This window comes from Macaca mulatta, chromosome 5 (genome assembly GCF_049350105.2).
Source record: "Macaca mulatta isolate MMU2019108-1 chromosome 5, T2T-MMU8v2.0, whole genome shotgun sequence".
Classification (NCBI taxonomy): domain Eukaryota; kingdom Metazoa; phylum Chordata; class Mammalia; order Primates; family Cercopithecidae; genus Macaca; species Macaca mulatta.
Genome location: NC_133410.1, coordinates 43,985,843 through 44,010,743, shown reverse-complemented (window position 1 = coordinate 44,010,743; position 24,901 = coordinate 43,985,843). Strand labels below are relative to the sequence as shown.

General features: G+C 35.7%; 1 protein-coding gene across 2 annotated transcripts in view; it reads left to right on the top strand.

Annotated features, from left to right (window-relative positions):
- The window catches only part of YIPF7 (Yip1 domain family member 7), a 54,961-nt gene that overhangs the window by 23,217 nt on the left and 6,843 nt on the right, over nt 1-24,901 (top strand). The window contains exons 1-4 of one of the 2 annotated variants that reach the window (XM_078002619.1): nt 2,522-2,657; nt 4,019-4,135; nt 18,091-18,155; nt 24,575-24,720. In XM_078002619.1, coding sequence (XP_077858745.1) covers nt 4,020-4,135; nt 18,091-18,155; nt 24,575-24,720 — 327 coding nt within the window. In that variant the 5' untranslated portion in view covers nt 2,522-2,657; nt 4,019. Of the gene's footprint in view, nt 1-2,521; nt 2,658-4,018; nt 4,136-18,090; nt 18,256-24,574; nt 24,721-24,901 lie in introns of those variants that run through there. The other variant, XM_078002618.1, reaches the window with a different exon arrangement.

Sequence of the window (24,901 nt, the reverse complement as noted above, 5' to 3'; positions counted from 1 at the left end):
AAGAATAGCTTTAAAATATTCTTGTATATGCATTAATGGTCCATTAATGCACTTCTAAAGAGACTGAAGTCATTTTGTCTTCAATGTTTCATGTTTTATAATTCACTTGAGGCTGAGATAAATTTTTTTATAGGCCATTTTCAGTCCATATATTTCTACAATTCATTTAATCGAGCCAGGTTTTTATGAAGGAAACTGTTGAAAAGTACAACATCACGAAATAAGTTTAAAATGTATCTAAATGGACTAAGATAAAAAATATTACCTTTGGTAGGCTTTTCATGGAATTTACATGTCAAAAAAAAAAAAAAAAAAAAAAAGAATGTACCGTAAATCTCTGCTGTTTTCGTAAGGGACCTGTGTTCTCAGGTAAAGAACTTTGAAAGAAGGAATAGAAAAGATGATAATCAAAATTTGGCCACTATATAACAATGTAGCCTTTTCCTATGGCATTATGCATTAGAATGGAAAAATTGACAGAATTCTAGAAATCATCCTCAATAATTGCTTTTTCTTTCTTCCTCCTTTCAATAGAAGTTGAATCCTATTAAGTCTTTCCAAATATCTTCTGTATTTGTTCTGTACTCTACCTATACATTGGACCTTCCTCAGTTTATATAACTCATCATCATTTTCCTGCACTGAATTTTCTTTTTACTGATATTACTGCTTCAGTATTGACCCCTGTAGTTCATCTTTTCCTCAGTTGCCATGACTTTTGTACCAGTTCTCCTTCCACTGCAACCCTAGTTCAGGCCACTCACATCTCATGCCTGTGTTATTGTAACATTCTCTTCCTAACCAGTCTCCCTCTTCCACTTGTGAGTAATAAGGATATCATCACATTTTATACAACCCTAGAATGACATTTCATTTCAATTATAGTAACCTTCAGGTTCTTTACCATGGCCTACAGGCTCCTTTTTGATCTGGCCTCTGTTCATACCTCTGACCTCATCTCCTTCAACTTTTCTCTAATTCAAAAATCCCTAGAAATACTGGCTTTCTTTTTTCTAAACCAGAAACCACAAAACTCCTTGCCAGCTGAAAGTCTTTGCCTGAAATGTTCTTCATGTAGTCTTTAAAGTGACTTCTTCATTATCATCCGTCAGATCTCTATCCGAATGACCCTCTTAAGAAGCCTTCCCTGAGTATTCAAATCCTCTGCCCTTTGCACGCTCCATCTTAATAGCATATTCTATTGTTTAATTCCTGAAATTATCTTGGATAATGTGAGTTCTGAATTCAGTTAGGTTTCAAACATTGACTTTTTCAGCTACTAGCTAATGGCCTTGGGAAAATTATTCAATCTCCATTTCTTTTTCTGTAAAATGGGATAATAATACCTTATCAGGTTGTTACAAAAATTAAATGACTTAAAGTCTGTAGAACAATGCCCAGTTAATCATTATTATTAGGTGTAGGTGTAGCAAAATCAGTACTAAGATGTTACTTAGTTTGCCTGTTTCTGAAACCTGGTATCTAGAACAGAGTCTGGAACTCAGCAGTACTCCCTTGATAAATGTGTGAACAATTGTTGCCTGACTAGTAATGTAGGAAGGGCAGCTGTGATTACAGACATTCAAATTCCAAATGCTTTTAAACAATGTGGAAAGAAATTACTTCAGCTTTCTGCCATTGGCTCCAGTTGAAGATTCCTAAGTGCCAAATTGTCTGCCTTTGGACATAAAATTTCAGTTACTGAGACTTGGATGCATGGGAAGTTTTAAGTCCTAAAAAAGAGAATCAGCATGAAGCAAACCACAGGGGAACTTGACTTCCAACCATGTGATTAATATTAGGGATGAGAACACCAGATCTAGATAGAATTGATAGTATTAGCCAGGTTAACTGGGTCAGAACCAGAGAGTAGGCTCCCAGCAGTGACCCAGTGATACAGAAAAGGGCCAACTCAGGGAGCTTCCTGGGGTGGGGATGGGCCTAACACCTTCCAGTGGTTAGAATTGGCTCAAAAATGTACAGAACCTGTCCGTCAAGTAAGAAGCATTAGATACCATTAGCATATCCATCTTGGCCTCTGCTGGAAAAGTAGGAAGCAGGACAAAAGTCAGAGGTAGACCATAATTAGTTTTCATAAATATTGCGCATATAAACAGAACAGCTCTGATTTAGATAAAATTGACCACAACTCATTTTCATTTTGGTGCTGAGATCTTCACGATAAGATCATGTGCCATATTTTGATTTTTACTGCATATTATTAGGAAATCCATGAAACGGAAGGGACATTGAGGCCTCTTTTTTACTGCTTGCCTCAAATAAATGATCTTACCTCAGAGTTTAATAGACATGTACACAAGGAAACTGTATCTATCATTCCACAATTTCCATATTATCAAATTATATGTCTGTACACTGTTCACTGTGTTTGTAAACCACAATAAGTGTTATAAGATACTGTATTTGGCTTTTGGCAGGCTTTTTTATTTTTGGCTATAGCATCTGCTCAGGATGTCAGAGTACAAATTTAGAAAGGTGTATATATAGCCAGCACGTCATCTTTTCACCAAAGGATTTGCTTTAAATTTCTCACGCAAAGCTACTTTTATTGGAGGATCTTTCCATAAAAAATAAGAGGTATGTGACTGATCCTTCTAAAAGACCTGGCATTTCAACAAAATACAAAGCTCAGTTAAGTAAGTACTGTAGTACCAATAGTCATATTACATAAAGCTTTGCATGTTATGAAAATTTAGTGTATTCTCAATTACTCTCTTTGCTTTATAATAACGTATTTTCATGTGTTGAGAAAGTTATGCTATTACATTTTAAGTTCTTTAACTTATAAGTTGTTAAAAGATTTATCACTAAGTCCTGATTTTAGTTTAAATAATTCATAGCTACTTTTATACATATTACTAATGTAAAACCTTGATTTATTGCATCAGATGTATGAATCGCTGCATCTAATTCTAGAGAAGCTTTTTGTGTTTTTATTGAACTGAACAAATTTAATATATTTAACAATTGTTACTTGAATATTTCTGATTAATGATACCCTTAGAGTTGAGGCTGTTTATGCGATTTCATTTGAGATTTCTTATAAGTAGTATTCCACATATTATTATAAGTATATGGATTACTCCTGGTGATTTTTAAATCCACTCTTTTAAAATAAGAAGATTTTCAAAGAAAAATAAAGAATTAAATGTTGAGTTGAATAACCACATTTGTCCAGTTGAAAAGAGTCTCTTCTCTATTCTCTACTTTTTATCCAAAGAGCCACTATTACCTCTCTTAGGTCCTCTTCTCCTATACCTCTTCCTTCTCTCAGTTCTTTATTTTTCCCTCTTTTATTCCTGGCCATTAGGTCTAAATTCAAAAACAATCACTCCTCTTTACTCCCAGAAGTGAGTGGAAACTATAGAGAGAGTGTATAGAAAAGACTTTCCTTAGCAGGATTGAATCTTTTTCTTTCTGACTCAGCCAGAAGCCCAGGTGCAGTGTCCAGAGCAAAAGAAAAAGGAAAATAATCCAAACACTTTTTAAGAATTGCCAAGTAGAACAAGGAAATAGGTTTGTAGGGTTTTGGTTTTGCTTTGGGAAGGAGTATTATTATTATCAGCCATTTGCAGATAATAATCCTTTCTACGTGTGTGTGTGCGCGCGCGCGCACGCTTAAAGTGAAAAACACATCATTTTAGGGAAATCCTTCTAGATGTGTCCTGAGTTTTAAGCTTTTTCTCTTAAATTGCTAAGAATAAGATATTTGGAGAAAATTAGTTCTTTCAGATCAATTAAAGTCAACATATTAAAAGCCACAGTCCAGGGTGTGAAAACTTCAGACAAAGTAGTTGAAGATAACACATTTTGTAAATAACTTTCTAGCATATATTTCTATACCCTTCCCCCAATACCTTATTGACCCCATTCAAAGGACATCTTGTTTTCTGATAGGAATCCAGCCATAACCACATTGTCAGTTGAGCTTTGTAAATATCTCAAACTAAGTTTTATTGACTCATGAACTTATTAAAAACATACTCTTATTTTTCAGGATGTCAAACTTGGCACAATTTGACTCTGATTTTTACCAATCTAATTTTACTATTGATAACCAGGAGCACAGTGGTGATGACTCTAATGCCTATGGAAATCTTTATGGATCTAGAAAGTAAGTACTTAATATTGTTCTTTTTTTTTTTTTTTTTTTTTGACAGTCTCACTGTCACCCAATGAATTAATTTATATAATTTCAGAACAGTTCCTAACATATAGTAAAAACTCAATATATTGTAGTTATTATGAAATTTGAAGAGTCTGATCCTTCTTGCCCTCTAACCTAGACCCACAAAAAAATATCCAGGAAAGCAACTAATAAACAAAATATCTACAGTATACTTAAGTGACTTTAGGTAACAAAGTATCAATTGCTTTTATAAGTCTGGAGTCAGTGGTGCAATCTTGGCTCACTGCCGTCTCTGCCTCCTGGGTTCAAGTGATTCTTGTGCCTCAGCCTCCCATGTAGCTAGGATTATAGGTGTGTGCCACCATGCCTGGCTTTTTTTTTTTTTTTTTTTTTTTAGTAGAGACAAGGTTTGGCCATGTCGCCCAGGCTGGCCTCGAGCTCATGAGCTCAAGTGATCCGACCCCCTGGGCCTCCCAAAGTGCTTGGATTATAGGTGTGAGCCACCGTACTAGGCTGTATTGTTCTTATTTTAAGAAGTCTTAATATTATGACTGGGATTTCTAGAGAGGGAGATTTCCTTGGGAAAAACCAGCGTTTGCCTCAACATATCTCAGTAAATTGCCCAAGAAGAAATGTCAGGAAAGGACAGAGAAATTAATCAAGTTCTCCATGAATCCCCTTTATCACCTCAGCCTAAGCCAAGTGAATGGCTTGTCTCCTCTTTTCAAACTATCACTTAGCAGGGAGCTGGGATATAGGCACTGGGCAAACAGAAAGCATTTTCCTTTTGCCTAATATTTTCCAGGACATTTCTTGTGAAACTGATTTCATTTAATTTAATAAGCATTTATTGAAATTCTGCTTGTGTTTCAGAAATTAAGAAGGGCACTGCACATCCAAATATAATGATGAAATTCATAGTTTTTTCTCTTGTGCAATTTAATATTTTTATGTTGAAGAATTGAGTGATTAAATATGCAATTAAAGTATGAAAAATACCATGATGGAATCAAGGTAAACATGTCAAAATATGATAGCTATTTGAGGTAAAAATTCAACTTGAGTTGAAAATGAAACAAAATGATTAAGAATTTGATAGTGGCAAAATATGGCGTTTAGAGTAAGAAGAATTTGGTTCAAATTCTGGCTTTGGCATTTTCTGTCTGTGATATTGGGATGACTTAACTTCTCTGACTGTCTTAATCTGAAAAATAAGGATATTAATAATACCTGCTTAATGGAATTGTTATTAAAAATTGTGATAATGTGTAGGAAAGTGTGTATTAAAGTAAAACCACTATATAAATATTATTTATTCATATAAATATGACTTACAAAAGCAATTGACACTTTGTTACCTAAAGTCACTTAAGTATACTGTATTTTGTTAAATAATTGATTTCTTGGAAATTTTGTGGGTCTAGGTTAGAGGGCAAGAAGAGTCAGACTGTTCAACTTTCATAATAACCACAATATATTGAGTTTTTATTATATGTTAGGAACAGTTCTGAAATTATATAAATTAACTCATTGGATCCTCAATTATATACAGTAACTCATTGGAGCACCATATGAGTTAGGCCGTACAGGTTGAACATCCCAAATCCAAAATCAAAAACCTGAAATGTCCCCAAATCCAAAACTTTTTGAACACTGACATGTACTCAAAGGAAATGCTCAGTGGAGCATTTCAGATTTTTAATTTTCAGATTAAGGATTCTCAACCAGTATGTATTCTGTAAATATTCAAAAATCCATAAAAATCTAAAATCTAAAGCAGTCTGGTCCCAAGGATTTCAGATAAAGGATATTCAACTTGCGCTATCACCCCCATTTTGCACGAGAAGACAGACATACAGAGAAATTAAGAGACTTCCTCAAGGTTACACACCTAGTAAGAAATGGGATTAGGATTTTAGCTCAAGGTTGTTTGATTAGGGCTGTAACTAGTGTGAGCATATGACTTATTATAAAATAAAGACTTTTTAAAGTGTAAAATTAGTGCTATTATAATAATGTTGGGATAATAGGAATAAACTCTGCCATAAATTAGGATGTGTGGTATATTTCAAATGTATTAATTTTTGAAGCTTTATTATACACACGCACACACCTTAAAAGCTCCAGATAGAAAGATGAAAAGACAGAATACGTATAACGGACAGTGGGGAGTCTTCTGTTCCCACTCTGCCCAGAAAAAAATTGACTCTCTTTTTACTGATCACTCCTACAGGTATAAGCAAATAGATACTGCTTTCAAGATAGGGAAAGGTATTGAGATATAATTTTTTTAGGCTGGAAAAGTTGAATATCTGGAATTGTATCTAATTCACACTCCTATGCTATCTCCTGTGTAGCACTAGTCAGGCTGCCTTTTATGGTTTACACATTGGAAGGTGAAAATAAAAAAAAAAGGGAAATGTTTGAGGCACAGGGAGTAGTTTGAGCACTAAGGTACACAAAGGTGGTCACTCTAAATTTGCAATCCGCAATGAAAGCTATCTACTAGGCTTTTTAAGCTCTGTTCTGTTTCGTAGAAAGGAACTAGTTGCCCTAAACCTTCTGTTTCTTTTCTCTACTCTCTTTTCCAGATAAGATTAGCATTTGGGTAGCATTGATATTTTCAGATTAAATTGAACTAAAATGTACAATGAGAGAGAAAAAACTTTCTCCCTAAGCTAGGACTCATGGACCACAGCTTTATCCACCCACCCCACACACTCTAATTTTCTTTTTCCATTTGACTAAACATCTCCTAGAAATCAAAATGACAAAGAGATGGAAATTAATGTAGCCAGACGAGGAAAGCTCATAATTTTACAGTACCAGGTTGATGGCCTACCCTGCTTCAGATGCTTAGCATTTAAATCCGAGTCCTGATTTGGATGCGGCAACATTTAAATTCTGATTCACACTGTACATCTCAGGAATTAGGAAAGGGCATAGTAGCTGTGGTAGTTTTATGAGGTACATAAAACATGGAATCAGGTCAGTGATTTACTATGTACATCAAAGGAAATCCAGAGATTTGATCTTTTATGCATACTATGAATAGTTCAATTAAAATATACCCCAAATCAGAACAAGATAATGATTATTCTGGCAAAAGATGTAGCAACCTAGAGAACAGCTATAATCAGTCATTCAGCTTCTGTTTCTCTGTCTCTGTCTTTGCTTGTCTCTTTCACTCTCTTCTCTTACTTACCCTGCTCACAGTATATGAGAGCTTGTTTTAAAAGCCTGTTTGGCTCAATAGTGTACTGATCTGAAAGCTGGATGACTGTGCTCACTAAGACAGTGAAGATATTTATGTTTAAAAACAAGTTTTCTTATTTTAGAATGAACAGTAGGATCGTTATCTTTTAAAAAACATAATTATTCCATCATTCAGATAGGGATAATTTCCAACCATCTATAACTAGCTACTGAGGCTATATTTTTCCACCTTTTGAAATGTGAAATCTATTCATATTATTTGGAAAAAAGAAATAGATACTGTTGCAGAAGGGTGTAAACAACTGGAAAAATCCCTTTGAGTGGTTTGGTAGGACTTTAACAGATAAATACTGAATCATCATCTTTTCTGAATCCTCAGACCTGATCTTCTAGTATTTCAAACACGGTTAAGGCATCACTGTGTACCCAGCTGGACCAACCAGAGTCTAGGAATGTTGCGGAAGCCAACTCTCCCAGCTACCACTCCCTGACTCATGCTACCACCAAATTTATCCTATTTGATAAGGTCTTACCAAGGGCACTTAAATTGCCTAAGTTTACAGGCTTAATTGGAAATTCACATAGATAAGTTACACAAATATGGTTTTGAATCAGCTATGTTTAACTACTTAATTCAGTGTTACCTCTGGAATTAATAAACACCAAAAAGTTGTGAACTGTTCTTGTTAAACATTTTCCCTGACTCCACCAACATCTCTGCTTTTAGAAAACTATCTGATATCTAATTGTATCCAGTATAGAATTTGGAAAATATAGAAACATATGAATAAAATATTAAAATCACTTCAAATCTTGTCTCCAAGAAATGACTATTATTAACAATTTGGTGTACTTCCTTGCTACCTTTATTCTATTTTCCTATGAATATGTATATTTTATATATATATATTTAAAAATAAAATACTATTTTTCAATGAATGTATATGTATTTATGAGTACTTATACATGAAATTTGCTGATTGTTCTAAAGGAGCCCCACAGTCACTTCTCTGTAGTTTGAAGTGATTTTTAAAGGAAGAGGAAGTGTTTACTAACAAAGCTAAAGTTTAAATTCAACAAGCCAGAGTTCAGTGTTTCTTTTGATCTAATTCAGTTAACATTTATTTTATCTGTAATAATGTGCTGAATTTGAAATTATCACAATTTCAGTATTTATCTTTCAATAGAACTAATGGTGTAATACAGGAGAAGAGTTACATTTTCTTGGCATATTCTGCAAAAGACTTATTGTGAGGTACAAATATATAACTTTAACGTATTAAATATTGAGCATATTAATCTGACTCATTACGTTACCTCTAATAGGTTAATCATCAAGGACTATAAGCTTAATGGAGCAAATAGTGAAGTGTCCAGATCCATTATCTCAGAGACTTTTTTCATGAAAGGATATTGTAGGTTTGAAAGATGTCTCTAAGAATATATGAAAACTCATTGCTGTAGCCATTCAGAGTTAGTGCCACTTAGTAAAAAAAAAGGAGAATACCAGAAGACATAGGGGACTAAATGTAAATTCATAACATGTGCTTAAAATTAAGGTTGTTAATAAAAATTTTCAGCACCAAAAAAAAAAAACAAAAAAACCTAAAACATAAGAATTGGGTTATTTACTATATCAGGCCATTGCCACACTGCTATAAAGAAATTCTTGAGACTGGGTTAAAGCAAAGAAGTTTAATTGGCTCATAGTCCCACAGGCTGTAGAGGAAGCATGGTCGCAGCTGCTTCTGGGGAAGCCTCAGGGAGCTTTTACTCATGGCGGAGGACAAAGCAGGAGCAGGAGTCTCACATGGCAGAAGCAGGACCGAGAGAGCGAGGAGGTGCTGCACATCTTTAAAGAGCCAGATATGATAACTTTATCACCAGAGCAGCACTGGGAGATGGTGCTAAACCATCTATGAGAAACCACCTCCATGATCCAATCACCTCCCACTAGGCCCCACCTCCAGCTGGGAATTTCATTTCAACATGAGATTTGGGTGGGACACAGATCCAGACCATATCCTTCTACCACTGGACCCTCCCAAATCTCATGTCCTACATGTCAAAGTTCAAATTAACCCTTCCCATCAGTTCCCCAAAGTCTTAACTCACTCCAGCATTAACTCAAAAGTCCAAGTCCAAAGTCTCACCTGAAGACTAGTCCCTTCTGCCTATGATCCTATAAAATCAAAAACAAATTAGTAACTGCCAAGATATAACGGAGGTGTAGGCATTGGTGTAGGCATTCTAAAAGGGATAAATTGGCCAGAAAAAAAGGGAATACCCCATGCAAGTTTAAAACCTAGCAGTGCAGTCATTAATCTTAAAGCAAATTTGTCCAACCCACAGCCCACAGGCTGTGTGCAGCCCATGGTGGCTTTAATGTGGCCCAACACAAATTCATAAACTTTCTTAAAACGTTATGAGATACTTTTGCAGATTTTTTTTTTTTTTAGCTCATCTGCTATCGTTAGTGTTAGTATATTTTACATGTGGCCCAACACAATTCTTCTTTTTCCAGTGTGGCCCAGAGAAGCCAAAAGATTGGACACCCCTGTCTTAAAGCTTCAAAATAATTTCGTTTGACTTCATGTCCCACATCTGGGTAACAATGATGCAAGAGGTGGGCTCCCAAGGTCTTCAGCAGCTCCAACCCTGTGGCTTTGCAGGGTGCAGCCCCTGTGGCTGCTCTCAAGTACTGGTGATGAATGCCTGAGACTTTTCTAGATGCAGGTTGCAAGCTTCTGGGGGATCTGCCATTCTGGGGTCTGGATAATGATGGCCGTCTTCTCACAGCTGCACTGTGAGGGACTCTGTGTGGAGACTCTGTGTGGGGGTTTCAACCCCTCCTTTTCATTCCACACTTCCCTAGTAGAGGTGTTCCATGAGGGCTCCACTTCTGCAGCAGGCTTCTTCCTGGACATCCGGGCTTTTCCATAAATCCTCTGGAATCTAGGTGGAGGCTTCCAAGCCTCAACTCTTGCACTCTGTGCACCTGCAGGCTTTACACTATGTGGAAGCCACCAAGACTTAGGGCTTGCATCCTCTGAAGCAGTGAACTGTAACTGGGCTCATTTTGCCCCAAGACTGGAGCTGGAGTGGCCAGAATGCAGGGAGCAATGTCCTGAGGCTATGAAGGGAAGTGGGGTCCTGGGCCTGGCCTACAAAACCATTCTTCCCTCCTAGGCCTCTGAGCCTGTGATGGGAGGGACTGACACAAAGGTCACTTAAAGGCCTTTGAGTCCTTTTCCTGTTTTCTTGGCTAATAGCACATGGCTCCTTTTTTTCACTTATGCAATTTTTTTGCAGACTGCTCGAATTCCTCCCTTGAAAATGTGCTTTTGTTTTCTACCATTTGGCCATTCTGCAAATCTTCCTAACTTTTACACTCTGCTTCCTTTTTAAATATAATTTCAAGTTTCAGATCTTTTCTTTGCTCATACATATAAACATAGGTTGTTAGAAGCAGCCAGCTCACATCTTGAATGCTTTACTGCTTAGAAATTTCTTCCACTAGATGCCCTAAACCATCATTCTCAGGTTTAAAGTTTCACACATACCTAGAGAAGGGGCACAATGCACCCAGGCTCTTTGCTAAACTATAGCAAAAGTGACTTTTACTCCAGTTCCCACTAAGTTTCTCATCTCCCTCTGAGATCTCAGTCTAGACTTTGTTGTCCATATCACCATCAGCATTTTGGTCATAACAATTTGACGAATCTTTAGGAAGTTCCAAATTTTTCCTCATCCTCCTGTCTTCTTCTGAGCACTCCACAGTCTTCCGACATCTACCTGTTACCCAGTTCCAAGGCCACTTCCATATTTTCAGGTATCTTTAAAGCAAAGCCCCCACTCCTCAGCACCAGTTTCTTGTATTAGGCCATTCTTGCACTACTATAAAGGAATACCTGAGACTGGATAATTTATAAAGAAAAGAGGTTTAATTGACTCATGATTCCACAAGCTGAACAGGAAGCATGGCAATAGCTGCTCCTGGGGAGACCACAGGGAGCTTTTACTCATGGTGGAAGGCAAAGAAGTGGGTATCTCACATGGCAGGAGCAGGATCAAGAGAGAGAAGTGGAAAGTGCTACTCACTTTTAAAAAATCAGATTCATGAGAACTCTATCACAAGAACAGCCCTAGGGGGATGGTGATAAACCATTCATGAGAAATTGCCCTCATAATTCAATCACCTCCCACTAGGCCCCACCTCCAGCATTGGGGATTACATGAGGTTTGGGTGGGGACACAGATCCAAACCATATCATTTACAGATTTTTGGGTCATACTTTGGACTAATAATGTGATTCTTTTGGTATTGGTTGTGCTATTTTTATTGAGATGCAACGTTTAATATTACAGTGATGCTATACAAAGATATAAGATAAAGAAAAACAATTTAAATTTAGATAGTTATCAAAGGTGAGCATGGTAATTTTATAAATTTTGTATTTTCCTTTATGCAACAAATTTTAAATTTTTACTTTCTTAAATAAGTGGTAGAGGAATTTTAATATTATACCCCCATTACAATAAGGACAATAGAAGCTAAGCTCCTGAGAACCTTTTTCTGTAAAATTTTGTTTCTCTTTGAAGAGGATAAGTCAAAGTTACTACCTGAAATAGTCCACCCGTTCACAAAGGTTGCTTTGCAGCTAATAACTGTGAAAGTTATGTTTACTCAAACCTGATTAGTAGCACCTGATATAAGTTATGGAGAGGCCAGACAAGTACGGCAATGACATAGTTTTACTTAGACATTGGTCCATTTAGTCATCTTTATGTGTCCCTTTCATTTTTCTGGAGAGGCTTACATTAAAGAAATAGGTATTGGGGGATTTTTATCAAGAAAAAAGCCATTCATATTCCTATTCTAATTTGTTTCTACCAGTATTTTTGATGGTGTGCCTATTTTACTGGAAAATACATTAGGAATATTACACATGGCTAAGTGAAAAATAATAGCAGGTAATCACCATACATTCTGGCAGGTTCAAATAGTATTACACCAGGCTCTTGCTCTTAATGAGTATACATTTGAATTAGTAAATGATTAAGTGTGTATGTCCCCCCTCTATATATGTGGCTTTCTTTTCCTAAATAAGTTATTCTCTTGGTCAGGCTAACTCACATAAAGGAGGTCAAATATGTTATTCTTAGATTTCATATTAAGATTAATATTCAAAGGAAAGTACTAAAGGCCATTTTGTAAATATTTTATCATAAAGAATCACAGGGAGTTACCAAGTTCAGAACCTTGGACTGTATATTTAGTTTACCCCAAGGGCTTTTGTGAAAGAAATTTAAAACATGTTACTGGACAGCTCTATGTTTCTTTCCATTCTTTAAGGTAAAAACAATTTAAAATGAATAAAAATAAACAGCAAAAACATGTCAAAGAGGTATTTTGGTTTGGCAAAATTAAATCACCCATTTTAAGAGAGGGACTCTTTTTTTTGTTCAAGATGGCTGGCTTGGAGCATTTCAAGCATGCTTTATCCACTTAGAAGAAGCAAAACGGTGTGTGGACAATCACACTTCTAATATATTATCCAAGGCAGAACACTGGAATTCAACAGGAAAGTGACGGAAAACACCAAAAGCTAGGAAGGGGAAGGAAAATAGGCAGCATACATGGCCAAGTCCAGCCATGAACCAGGAATGACTCCCCAGTACAGGAGAGGGTGAGTGAGAGTCTTTACGCGGTCCACTCTTCTGCTGGGGAATTGCACAATCCAGGATATGGGAGAGCACCTTGACCCTCTCAAGCCCTAAGTCTAACTTAGAAAGCAACCAGGAAACTGTGAGAAGGAACTGCTTTAGAGAGGGAGCATGCCTTGTATTCCATGCTGTTTCTGAAACCCAGGCAGCTATAGCAAGACACCATTCTAGATCTTAGCCCTTAACAGACTGTGTGAAGTCCTGAGAATTCAGTCCTAGGCATTAGGGAAACTTGGGCTGCTGTTTGCAGAACTGGGGTGTGAACTAGGGGCTGGCCCTAACAACCAAGACTAAGAAGCTAGTGTGGCATGGGCTGCAGCCACCAGTGCAGGAAGCAGGTACTGCTCCTACTTAAGCAGGATGACAGTTGCCATGAAGCCTTAGTGTTGAGCTAAGTGGGGACTCCTATGGGCCATGAGCATGAACTGAGGGGCATGGGGTCTAACCGAACAGTTGGGATGGCTATGACACCTGAGACAGGGGAGAGAACCCTGTCCAGACTGGGGGCTGTAAGAAGGAAGCAAGTCTCTTACTCACTGACCAAGGCTATGGCCACTGGGACTGGTCCCACCCTTCTCGTGGCAGGACCTCAGTGCAGTGGTGACTACAGTTTACCCAAGAATTCTACCAGAGGCCTGAGGACTGTTTCTCCCCCACCTGTCATGGCTGGTGCATGCACTCATGACTGAGGAGCCTGAGTGTAAGCTTGCCCAGTCTAGCTCCATCTGGCTTTGGCCCTCAACCAATAATAAGTGACAAAATTGAATCGGCCATAAAAAGTCTCTAAACAAAGAAAAGGCCTGGACCAGATGAATTTACAGCTGAATTCTACCAAATGTACAAAAAAAGAACTAATACTAATCCTCCTGAAACTGTTCCCAAAAATTCAGGTGGAGGGAATTTTCTCTAAGTCATTCTACAAGGCCAGTAACACCTGATACCAAAACCAGACAAGGACACAACAACAACAAAAACTTGACCAATAGTTCTGATGGACATAGATGCAAATATCCTCAACAAAATACTAGCAAATCAAATGCAACAGCACATCAAAAAATAATATGTCATGATTTAGTAGGTTTGATACAAGGGATGAATGGATGATTTAATACATGTAAAGCAATAAATGTGATAAATCACATAAACAGAGCCCAGGACAAAAACCATATGATTGTTTCAATGGAAAATTCAGCATCCTTTCATAATAAAATCCCCCAACAAACTAGGAATATAAGGAATGTACCTCAAAATAATAAACTCTATTTAGGACACACCCACAGATAACATCATACTGAATGTGAAAAGTTGAAAGCATTTTCTCTAAGAACTGAAACAAGACAAAATGCTCACTCTCACCATTCCTGTTCAACATAGTAGTGGAAATCCTATCTAGAGAAATCAGGCAAGAGAGAAAAAAGCCATCCAAATTGGAAATTGGATGATATGATCTTATTTCTAGAAAAACCTAAAGAATTCACCAAATCCTTTTAGAGTTAATAAATGAATTCAGTAAAGCTGTAGGGTATAAAATCAACATACAAAATCAGTAGCATTTCTATACAGCAATAACTGTCTACCTGAAAAAGAAATCAAGAAGGCAATTCGTTTACAATAATTACAAACAAAATTTAGGAGTACATTTATTAGCCAAGGAGGTGAAAGATATCTACAAGGAAAATGACAAAACACTGATGAAAAATTATTGTGCATGACACAAACAAATGGAAAAACATCTTATGCTCATGGATTGAAAGAATTAATATTGTTTAAATGACCATACTGCCCAAAGCAATCTATAGATTCAATGCAATCACTATCAAAATACCAGCATTGTTTTTTAACAGAATTAGAAAAAAACTATCCTAAAATTCATACAGAACGAGAAAGAAAGCCCAAATAGCCAAAGCAATTCTGAGAAAAATGAACAAACCTACAGGCATCTCATTACCTGACTTGAAATTATATTACAAGGCTATAGTAACCAGAACACCATGGTATACTGCTATAAAAATAGACAGATACATCAATGAAAAATAATAGAAAACACATAAATAAGGTCACATATTTACAGCTAACTAATCGTTGACAATGCTGACAACAACATAAGTTGGAAAAAGGACACGCTTTTCAATAAATGGTGCTGGGACAATTGGATTGCCATTTGCAGAAGAATTAAACTGGACCTCTATCTCCCACCATATACAAAAATAAACTCAAGATGGATTAAAGACTTAAACATAAAACCTAAAACTATAAAAATGCTTGAATAAAACATACGGAAAACTTTTGGACATTAGTCTAGGCAAAGAATTTATGACTAAGACCTCAAAAGCGTAGGAAACAAAAACAAAAATAGACAAATGGGATTAAATTAAAAATTTCTGCACAGCAAAGGAAATAATCAACAGAGTGAACAGACAGCCAGTAGAATGGGAGAAAATACTTGGAAAATATTCATTTGACAGGGGACTAAAAACCAGACATACAAGGAACTGAACTCAAAAGCCAAAAACCCTGAAACAATCCCATTAAAAAGTGGGCAAGGAGTAAGGTGGTATTGCATCGTGGTTTTGATTTGCATTTCCCTGATTATTAGTGATGTTGAGCATTTTTTCCTGTTTGTTGGTCATTTGTATATCTTCTTTTGAGAATTGTGTTTATGTCCTTAGCCCACTTTTTGATGGACTGTTTTGCCCTCACCTGTCATGGCTGGTGCATGCACTCATGACTAGCGGGACTGAGTGCAAGCTTGCCTAGTCCAGCTCCATCTAGCTTTGGTCCCCAGCCAATAATGAGTGGCAAGATTAAATCAGCAATAAAAATAGCCAACAAATGGCAAAAAAAAAAAAAAAAAAAACCCTGAAACTCAACAGCCAAAAAACCCTGACACAATCCCATTAAAAAGTGGGCAAGGAGTAAGGTGGTATCTCATCATGGTTTTGATTTGCATTACCCTGATTATTAGTGACATTGAGTATTTTTTCATACGTTTGTTGGTCATTTATATATCTTCTTTTGAGAATTGTCTGTTTATGTCCTTAGCCTACTTTTTGATGGGATAGTTTGTTTGTTTTTTTCTTGCTAATTTGTTTGAGTTCCTTGTAGATTCTGTATATTAGTCACTTTGGAATACTATTCAGCCATAAAAAGGAATGAATTAATGGCATTTGCAGCAACCTATATGGAAGTGGAGAGTATTATTCTAAGTGAAGTAACTCAGGAATGGAAAACCAAACATTGTATGTTCTCTCTATAAGTAAGAGCTAAGCTATGAGAATGCAAAGACATAAGAATAATACAGGGGGCTTTGGGGACTCGAGGGAAAGGGTGGGAGGGGTGTGAGGAATAAAAGACTACAAGATGAGTTTAATTTATACTGCTCAGGTGATGGGTGCACCAAAATTTCACAGATCACCATTAAAGAACTTATTCATGTAACCAAATACCACCTGTTTCCCCAAAATCTATGGAAATACAAAATTTTAAAAAAAGAAAAAAGTGGGCAAGAATATGAATAGACATTTTTCAAAGGAAGACATACAAATGGCCAACAATTATATGAAACAATGTTCAACATCACTAATCATCAGTGAAATGAAAATTAAAACAACAGTGAGATATCATCTTCCCCCAGTCAGAATGGCTCTTATTAAAGTGACAAAAAGTAACAGATGTTGATGGGGATGTAGAGAAAAGGGAACTCTTATACACTGTTGATGGGAATGTAAATTATTAGCCTCTATGGAAAACAGTATGAAGATATCTCAAAGAACTAAAAATAGAATGACTATTTTATCAAACAATCCCACTACTGGGTATATATCCAAAGGAAAAGAAGTCAATATATCAAAAAGGTACCTGCACTCATATGTTTATTGAAGCACTATTCACAATAGCAAAGACATGAAATTAACCTAGTATCCACCAGTGGATGAATTAATAAAGAAAATGTGGTATATATACAATGAAATACCATTCAGCCATGAAAAGAATAAAATCATGTCATTTACAACAATATACATGGAAATGGAAGTCACTATCTTAAGTGAAACAAGCCAGGCACAGAAAATCAAATATCACATGTTCTTACTCATAAAGGTGCTAAAAATACGTACACATGGAGGTAGAGAGTAGAATCATTGGCAGTTGATACTTGGAAGGGTGAGAGAGTAGGAAAGGAGTGATGGGAAATTAGTTAATGCATATAATGAATGTTATTTGGGTTATGGATATCCTAAAAGCTCTAACTTGACCACTACACAATCTATGCATGTAACAAAACTTTATATGTACCCCATAAATTTGTACAAATAAAGAGACACTAAAGCCAACTAGATAATACATTTAGCTAGGAACTCAGAGACAATTCTGTTGATAATGACTGTCATTACCAACAGAACTGGCCAGAACTGAAGTATATTTCCTTATTCACAGTGATTAGTATATGTATTTATTTTTCCTATCAGTTAACTATACTATTAAAATTATCATTTTTCCTTGCTGCTTCCACATATTTGGAGGGGCTTCGTTGCTGGAGACTGTCCCTGAAGATAAGTAAAAAAGCAGCAGTGTGTGATGAGCAGATCACTGTTCAGAAAGCTTCATGCCAGAGTCCAGCCCCTGCAATGTTATTTTATGTTACTGGACAAGTCATTTAGTCTCTGTGAAGTTCTGTGTCTTTTTCTGTAAAATGAGATTAGAAATACAGCTTTTACCTCATAGAGTTTTAATTGAGAAAAGATTAGTGGAAGCATTCAGCATGTTGTACATGCTCAATTAATGTTTATTGATATGGATTATTTTTCCAGAAGCCTTTAGATGACCAGTTGTTTTACATTTTTGGACTAAAGTTAAATTTTAAGTAAGTTGTTTCTTTCATGAGTAAATACTCATAAAAACTACGTGAATTCATATAAGTAAAATTGTAACTTTCCTACTTTATTTATCATGATACCTTTTTCTTAGACCTAAAAATGTTTGTATTTTTCTTTTTCTAGACAACAAGCTGGTGAGCAGCCTCAGCCTGCCTCTTTTGTTCCATCAGAGACGCTCATGTCACCAGGTTATGCAGGACAATTTTTTCAGCCAGCATCCAACTCAGATTATTATTCACAATCTCCTTACATTGACAGTTTTGATGAAGAGCCTCCTTTGCTAGAAGATAAGTTAAGGAAGTGTTATTAATGTCTGTACAGCTAGTAGAATAATAGCAATAATTAGCACTTAATGTGTGCTGTCAGCCTGCAGTGTACAGTGTTTTATGTGTGATTGTTTCACGTATAACAAGAGTTTGCTGAACCAAAACCCTTAAACCGTTGGAAGTTTGTTGCATGTTTGCGTAGGGGAAATTGGGTGTAGATATGGGCCATTCTGTGACATTGCTGCACTTATTAAATGCTCCTTCACTCTTTCTTAAATTTGAACTCCTTGGCCAAGAATAGAAAAAAATGCAGACATCTTTTGGCAAAGTAGTTACATCAAAGTGACCACCCTTCCCACCCAGTTAATGAAGCACTTCATAACAGCATATTTTATTTTCTGCTATGTTTTCCTGGGAGCAAAGTGGATAGTTTCTCAAATTAATATTTTTGTTGTCATTGTTGACATGGAGACAAGCCAGTATTTTTCTTTCCTGACTCATGCAAGCCCTTTCATCTCACTTGGCATGAGTAGGTGAGGAAGTATATAAATCCAGTAAATAACGCTCCTGCTGGGAAGGTAATCCAGAGATTCTTAGAGCTGAAGGTCCTTAGGGGATTTTGGAGTTGTTCCATCCACTGGTTTTTTTTTTTTTTTTTTTTCATATGTAGCCAGTCTGTATGTGCTGTTTTTGCTCTTAAACAAGATTAATACAGTGCTAGAAACATAGGTGTTAAGACACTAAAACCCCAAGTGGATTTAAATTTGAGAACCAAGCAGAAATAGTCACTGGTTAACTGCTGCAAGGCCTTTGCATGTAGTCAAGTGAAAAGGAATAGATTAAAATTTCCAGTATTTTACATCACAAGATGTAAAGATGTTTGCCTCACATGAACACAACCAACCACATTCTTCTTTCTTTTCCTTAAAAATGTAAAACCGTGAAAGATTTAAACTGTTCAGAACAGAACAGAGATTTATATAATTGATCTATTGGCTCTTTGGAAGCCCGTCAAGTTTCTGGATCAGTTATCTTTAACCAGTTCATTCTGTTTTGCCTCTACAAGTAATAAACACTTAAAAGTTACAAGTTATTCTAGTTAAACATTTTTCTTGGCTTTGCCAATATCTCTGCCTAATTGTCTTCAGAATTGGGAAAACAGAGAAGCATAATAAAAATATAAAAATTACTTCAAATCTTGTCTCAAAGACATGACTATCATTAACAATTTGATGTATTTTCTTCTAACCTTTATTCTATTTTCCTATGAATGCCTATGTATATGTATTATGCATGAATATACATGCATACTTTAAAGTAAAATACTATTTTTTCAATGAATATATATACGTTTGAGTACTTAAGTATTGCATTCTTTTTATTTACTTTATGTCACGAGCATTTTTTTTTTTTTTTTTTGAGATGGAGTCTCACTCTGTTGCCCAGGTTGGAGTGCAGTGGCCCAATCTCGACTCACTGCAACCTCTGCCTCCTGGGTTTAAGCGATCCTTCTCCTTCAGCCTCCTGAGTAGCTGAGACTGCAGGTGCACACCACCGTGCATGGCTAATTTTTGTGTTTTTAGCAGAAACAGGGTTTTACCATGTTGTCAAAGCTAATCTCGAACTCCTGACCTCAGGTGATCCGCCTGCCTCAGCCTCCCAGAGTGCTGGGATTACGGGCATGAGTCACTGTGTCCAGCCTGTCACGAGCACTTCTATACAAACATTCTTTAAAGTCATTAAATATTATTTGAAAACAATTTATAATGGTTTCATAGAGCTCTATTATATAACATAACCATAATTTAAACACACCTTAAAGGTTATTCCTTATAGCAAGTAATGCTTTGCCATCTTTGACCTTTGTAGAGTCTGTCCTTAGGATGTACCCATAACAGTGGGATTGCTGGGTTAAAGGTACTGACACTGTCAAATGATGTCAAAAATGGTGTTCTACTCCACTTCCAGAGTAGAATATGACATGTCTTTGTCAATTTCATAGGAAAAAAGGAAAAAGGAATACTTTGTACCTCTGGGTTACTAAAAAAATTTTGACATTTCTCGTATGTGTATTGACTTTTTATTTTTCACGGTTTTTTTGGTTCAGATTTCTATAGAATTTAAAGAGTTTTCTTTCCTTGTTTATTTTTTAGGGATTTTATATAGTAACCATATTAATTATTGTCTAGAATATGTATTTTAAACATTTTTTTCCTAGCTTGTGTTTGCCATCTGATTTGTTTATGGGTCATTGGGACATATTAAAAGTGTGATATTAATTTTTTAAACCCAGAATATGTTTCCTAGTAACATTTCTTTCCAATTGTTGTTTGTTTAAAATCTATTTCTCCAGCTCTAGGTACTGCCTCTATCTCCTTATAGATGCTCACATTTTAAAATTATCCTTTTGTATTTTTTGTTTTATATTGAAATTATTATTCAATAGTTGTTTAAGCTTAATATGTGAAGTAAGATTTAATTTTTTTCTGTACTGCTTAACTATTTTTTTCTGCAGCATTTATTGAAAATAATCTTTTCTACTATCTGAAATGTCTCTACTGTTGCATTAATTTACCACTCTCTATACATCCTCCTCTAGCATGTCTTTCAATTTGAATAGAAAATATGTAATAGATTTTTATTTCCATTTTATACAGCTCAGAGTCAATTTCCCCAAAATATACAGTGTATTAGAACAGCAGTCCCCAACCTTTTTGGCACCAGGGAACAGTTTTGTGGAAGACAATTTTTCCACAGACAGGTTGGGGAGATGGTTTTGGGATGAAACTCTTCCACTTCAGATCATCAGGCATTAGTTAGATTCTCATAACAAGCGTGCAGCCTAGATCCTTTGCATGCACAGTTTACAATAGGTTCATGCTCCCATGAGAAACTAATGCAGCTGATCTGGCAGGAGGCGGAGCTCAGGTGGTAATACTTGCTCGCCCACTGCTCACCTCCACCTCCTGTTGTGTGGCCCGGTTCCCAACAGGCCATGAGCAAGTTGGTATGGGTCCATGGCCCTGAGTTTGGGAACCCCAGTATTAGAAGATAGAGTACCTAATATAATTTTGTGTTTTGAATCTATGAAATATCTGGATTTTGGATCCAATGTATTCTTCAAGCTGAGTGACTTGTGAAAGCCTCAAGCCTCTTTTGTCTAAAGATATGAAAAAGGCCATGATATGTCTTTTTCAGATATAAAAAATGATACAATTTCTAGGATAACGCATTAAATAACATTTACTAGTTTTTATTGACCATCCATCAGAATGGCCTATAAAATTATCAAGCTATAATAATGAACATTCCTTGCACAAAAAGCATGTTGTTTCAAAAGAGTCCTTCTTTATTTCTTAAATATTTTGTTGTCTAAAATATTTGTTTGGTTTTATGTAAGAATGATAAATTTTGCTTTTAATGTAAAATCAATATGTTAAATGCATTTTTGAGAATAATAGTAAATTCAAACCTGTCAGATAAGAAGAATTACTGATATTTGGTATGTTGTATTTATAGCATAGCTTGACGCTTCTATATGAAAGGCCAGTGCCACAATTTGCATAGAAAATAGAGATCTTAATTCACTTTTATAGCATATGTATCATATACTTTACTACCACTAGATGACAGCAAAACAATAAATTTTGCATTCAAATTTTACAGCAGTTTTATCTTCTTTTATTTTGTACAATAAGATGTTATATTAGAGTATGTATAATTAATAAGTAGTTATAATCGCTCACATACCTTATAATAAATAAAAAACACAATATTATTGAGATATTTCAGTAGAAAGCACATAAAATATTTTTCATTATGAAAATATTTATATGGGCTTATATTAATTTACTGTCTCATGGCTTGATGTTAAAATATGTGCAGGAGTTAGTTATGCCATTAAATAAATGGTTGACATCAGTAATGATGTTGCATAAAGCATTTTTCATCTGAATTTCTTCCAAAATAATTATGTTTTTTGAGGAAAAGGTATTTGGAATTTACCACTTTATTGTGGTAAATACTGAAAATGTATTTTTAGCATAAATGCCAAAATTAAAAAATAAAGTTTGAGAACATAAGCTTCAGGTGAAATTAATTTAAAATTAATTAATTTTAAATATATAGCATGTCTCAATTTTTAAAGTCTTCTTCTCTTTCAAAAATTATATTAGACATTCTAACCTCCTTTAAGCTTGGTGAACTGCTCATATTATTCAAAGTGTATGTTCATTAATAAATATACAAATGCACTGTGGAAATAAAGGATGAAACAAGAAAGTGGAAATGTAAATTATTTGCTATTAATTTAACTATTCGATTTTTTTAAGCTTAAAATAACAGATGTCATTCTGGGCATGAAATGAATAAAACTTTATTTCTTGGTTTAGACCAGTGTCTAGCTGACCCTCTGAAAATTTCTGAGTTGTTAGAACAAGGGTTCTCTGTGTCATGGGGTTTATTAAAAGTCTGTGTTGTAGTCTGTGTACAGAAAGTCAGCTTTGCAAGGTATTTAGGTGGTATGTGCCTCTGTAAAATAAGTTGAGCTATACCCCTGTATCTGACCAAAGAAAGTTACTAAAGCTTGGAAGCGTAGTTACATGCCACATACAAATACATTTAGGAAGACAGTCCTTCACATGGAAGAATTGGGCTCATTAAAATATATATATATATATATGATTAGACGAACATTGACCCAACCACAACTCTATGGTTAAACACGTGCTTTCTTGAGTCAGATTGCGCAGCATTGAAAGCTAGGTTTTCTATTACTGCTTTGTGTCTTCAGACAAATTAATCTCTCAAAGCCTTATATATCCGATGCATAAAATAGGGATAAAATAATAGCAATTGATTGTGCATTTATAAGACCAATTTTTGTAAATCTTGTGAAGTCCATAGCAAACACTCAGTAAATTTTAGCTTTTATTCTTCCTAGCCTCCACGTCACCCTTACGGACATTCTGAAATTATAGAAGGAGGATAACCAATTTGATTGCTGGTCCCTAAATAGTGAAGTCATACTCTTCTCTTTGAATGTTCTCTTTCTCTACCCTAGATACATCTTAGTTGATCTCTACAGGAGTGGTAGGAAAAGAAACCAATGTGGTATCAATACTTATTTCTATGTTCAAGGGATGTCAAATGGCTCGGTATTTGCTTTATAGTAATGAGAGAAGCAGATTCTAGCAGAAGGATTTGTGAGGCAGCAGTCAGAAGTCTTTGAAAAGCGGGAATTGGAGAAAAAAAATTAGAAATTTCTAAATAGGTTTGGACTCATGAACGCTGAACTTCACTGATTTTGGATACTTTATTTGAATATTACCATGTATAAAAGAGAAAGGTTAACTTGTCTCAAGAATTTAATCTTTGAATACATAGACTCAGCTTCACAGTACATTGACCTTACAAAAATATGCGTGCACATCATGATCACTTTTACTTGCAGAAAGAGCCCTTTTCCCCTCTGTGTAGTTTCATTCATTTAGCATAAAATTGCTCTTCTCATTAGGCACAGTGGACTTGGACTCAGTCTCATTAGTTTAGTATAGTACTACTAATTTAAAAATTATGCCATGGCTGATATGACGGGATTTCAGAAGTGTCAGCAATTGAAAATACAGGAAAAGGGCCATGTGCGGTGGCACAGGGCTGTAATCCCAGCAGTTTGGGAGGCCAAGGCAGGAGGGTCCCTTGAGCCCAGGAGTTCGAGACCAACCTGGGCAATTTAGTGAGACCTCATCACTATGGAAAAAAAAAAATTAACCAAGTGTGGTGGTGCATGCCACAACTGAGACATGAGTCTCAGTTACACAAGAGACTGAGCGGAGGAGCTGGGATCATGCCACTGCACTCCAGCCTGGATGACAGAGGGAAACCCTGTCTCAAAAAAGAAATTTAAAAAAAAAAAAAAGAAAATACAGGAAAAGGAACTATCTAGATGGACAATAGGATGAAATTTTTGATCTGCTAGCTACAATTTTATTTTTTACTGTATATTGCCAATTTCCCAATTTTTAATTAGATTGAAAGCTTGTATTTGCTGCATAAATCAGGGAATGTTTTCCTTGATGGAAATATTTCTCTAACACATTTCTTTTAAGTCATTCTTTGGAAACCAAATTACTTTTTAGTTTGTTTTTTAAAGATTTGTATGTTACATAGTACTTGAGTTTCTGTGTAATACAGAACTTGGAACTTCAGAAGGTATGATAAAACAATCAGATTAAAATGCTAAGTAAGTTAATCAGATATGTTAACCTTTAAAGAGTGTAACTTATTTTTATTTTTCTATATTTATATTATCATATTATCTATCTTTTTTTTCCTTTTTACAGAACTTGGAATCCATTTTGATCACATATGGCAAAAAACTTGGACAGTGTTAAATCCAATGAAGCCAGCAGATGGCAGTATTATGAATGAAACGGACCTCACTGGACCCATTCTTTTTTGTATAGCCCTGGGAGCCACCTTGCTTCTGGTAATGTGTCCCAATAAGCACCAGATTTTAATGCTTGTCCTTGCCAGTGCTGGTTTTGAAGCAATATGTATAAATATAATAGAAACTGTGTCACTTTACATAGTGAATTTTGTTAAGTGAGAGAGAATAATTTAACCATAGTGACAAAAACATGCTACCATTATGCATTGCAACAGCTAAA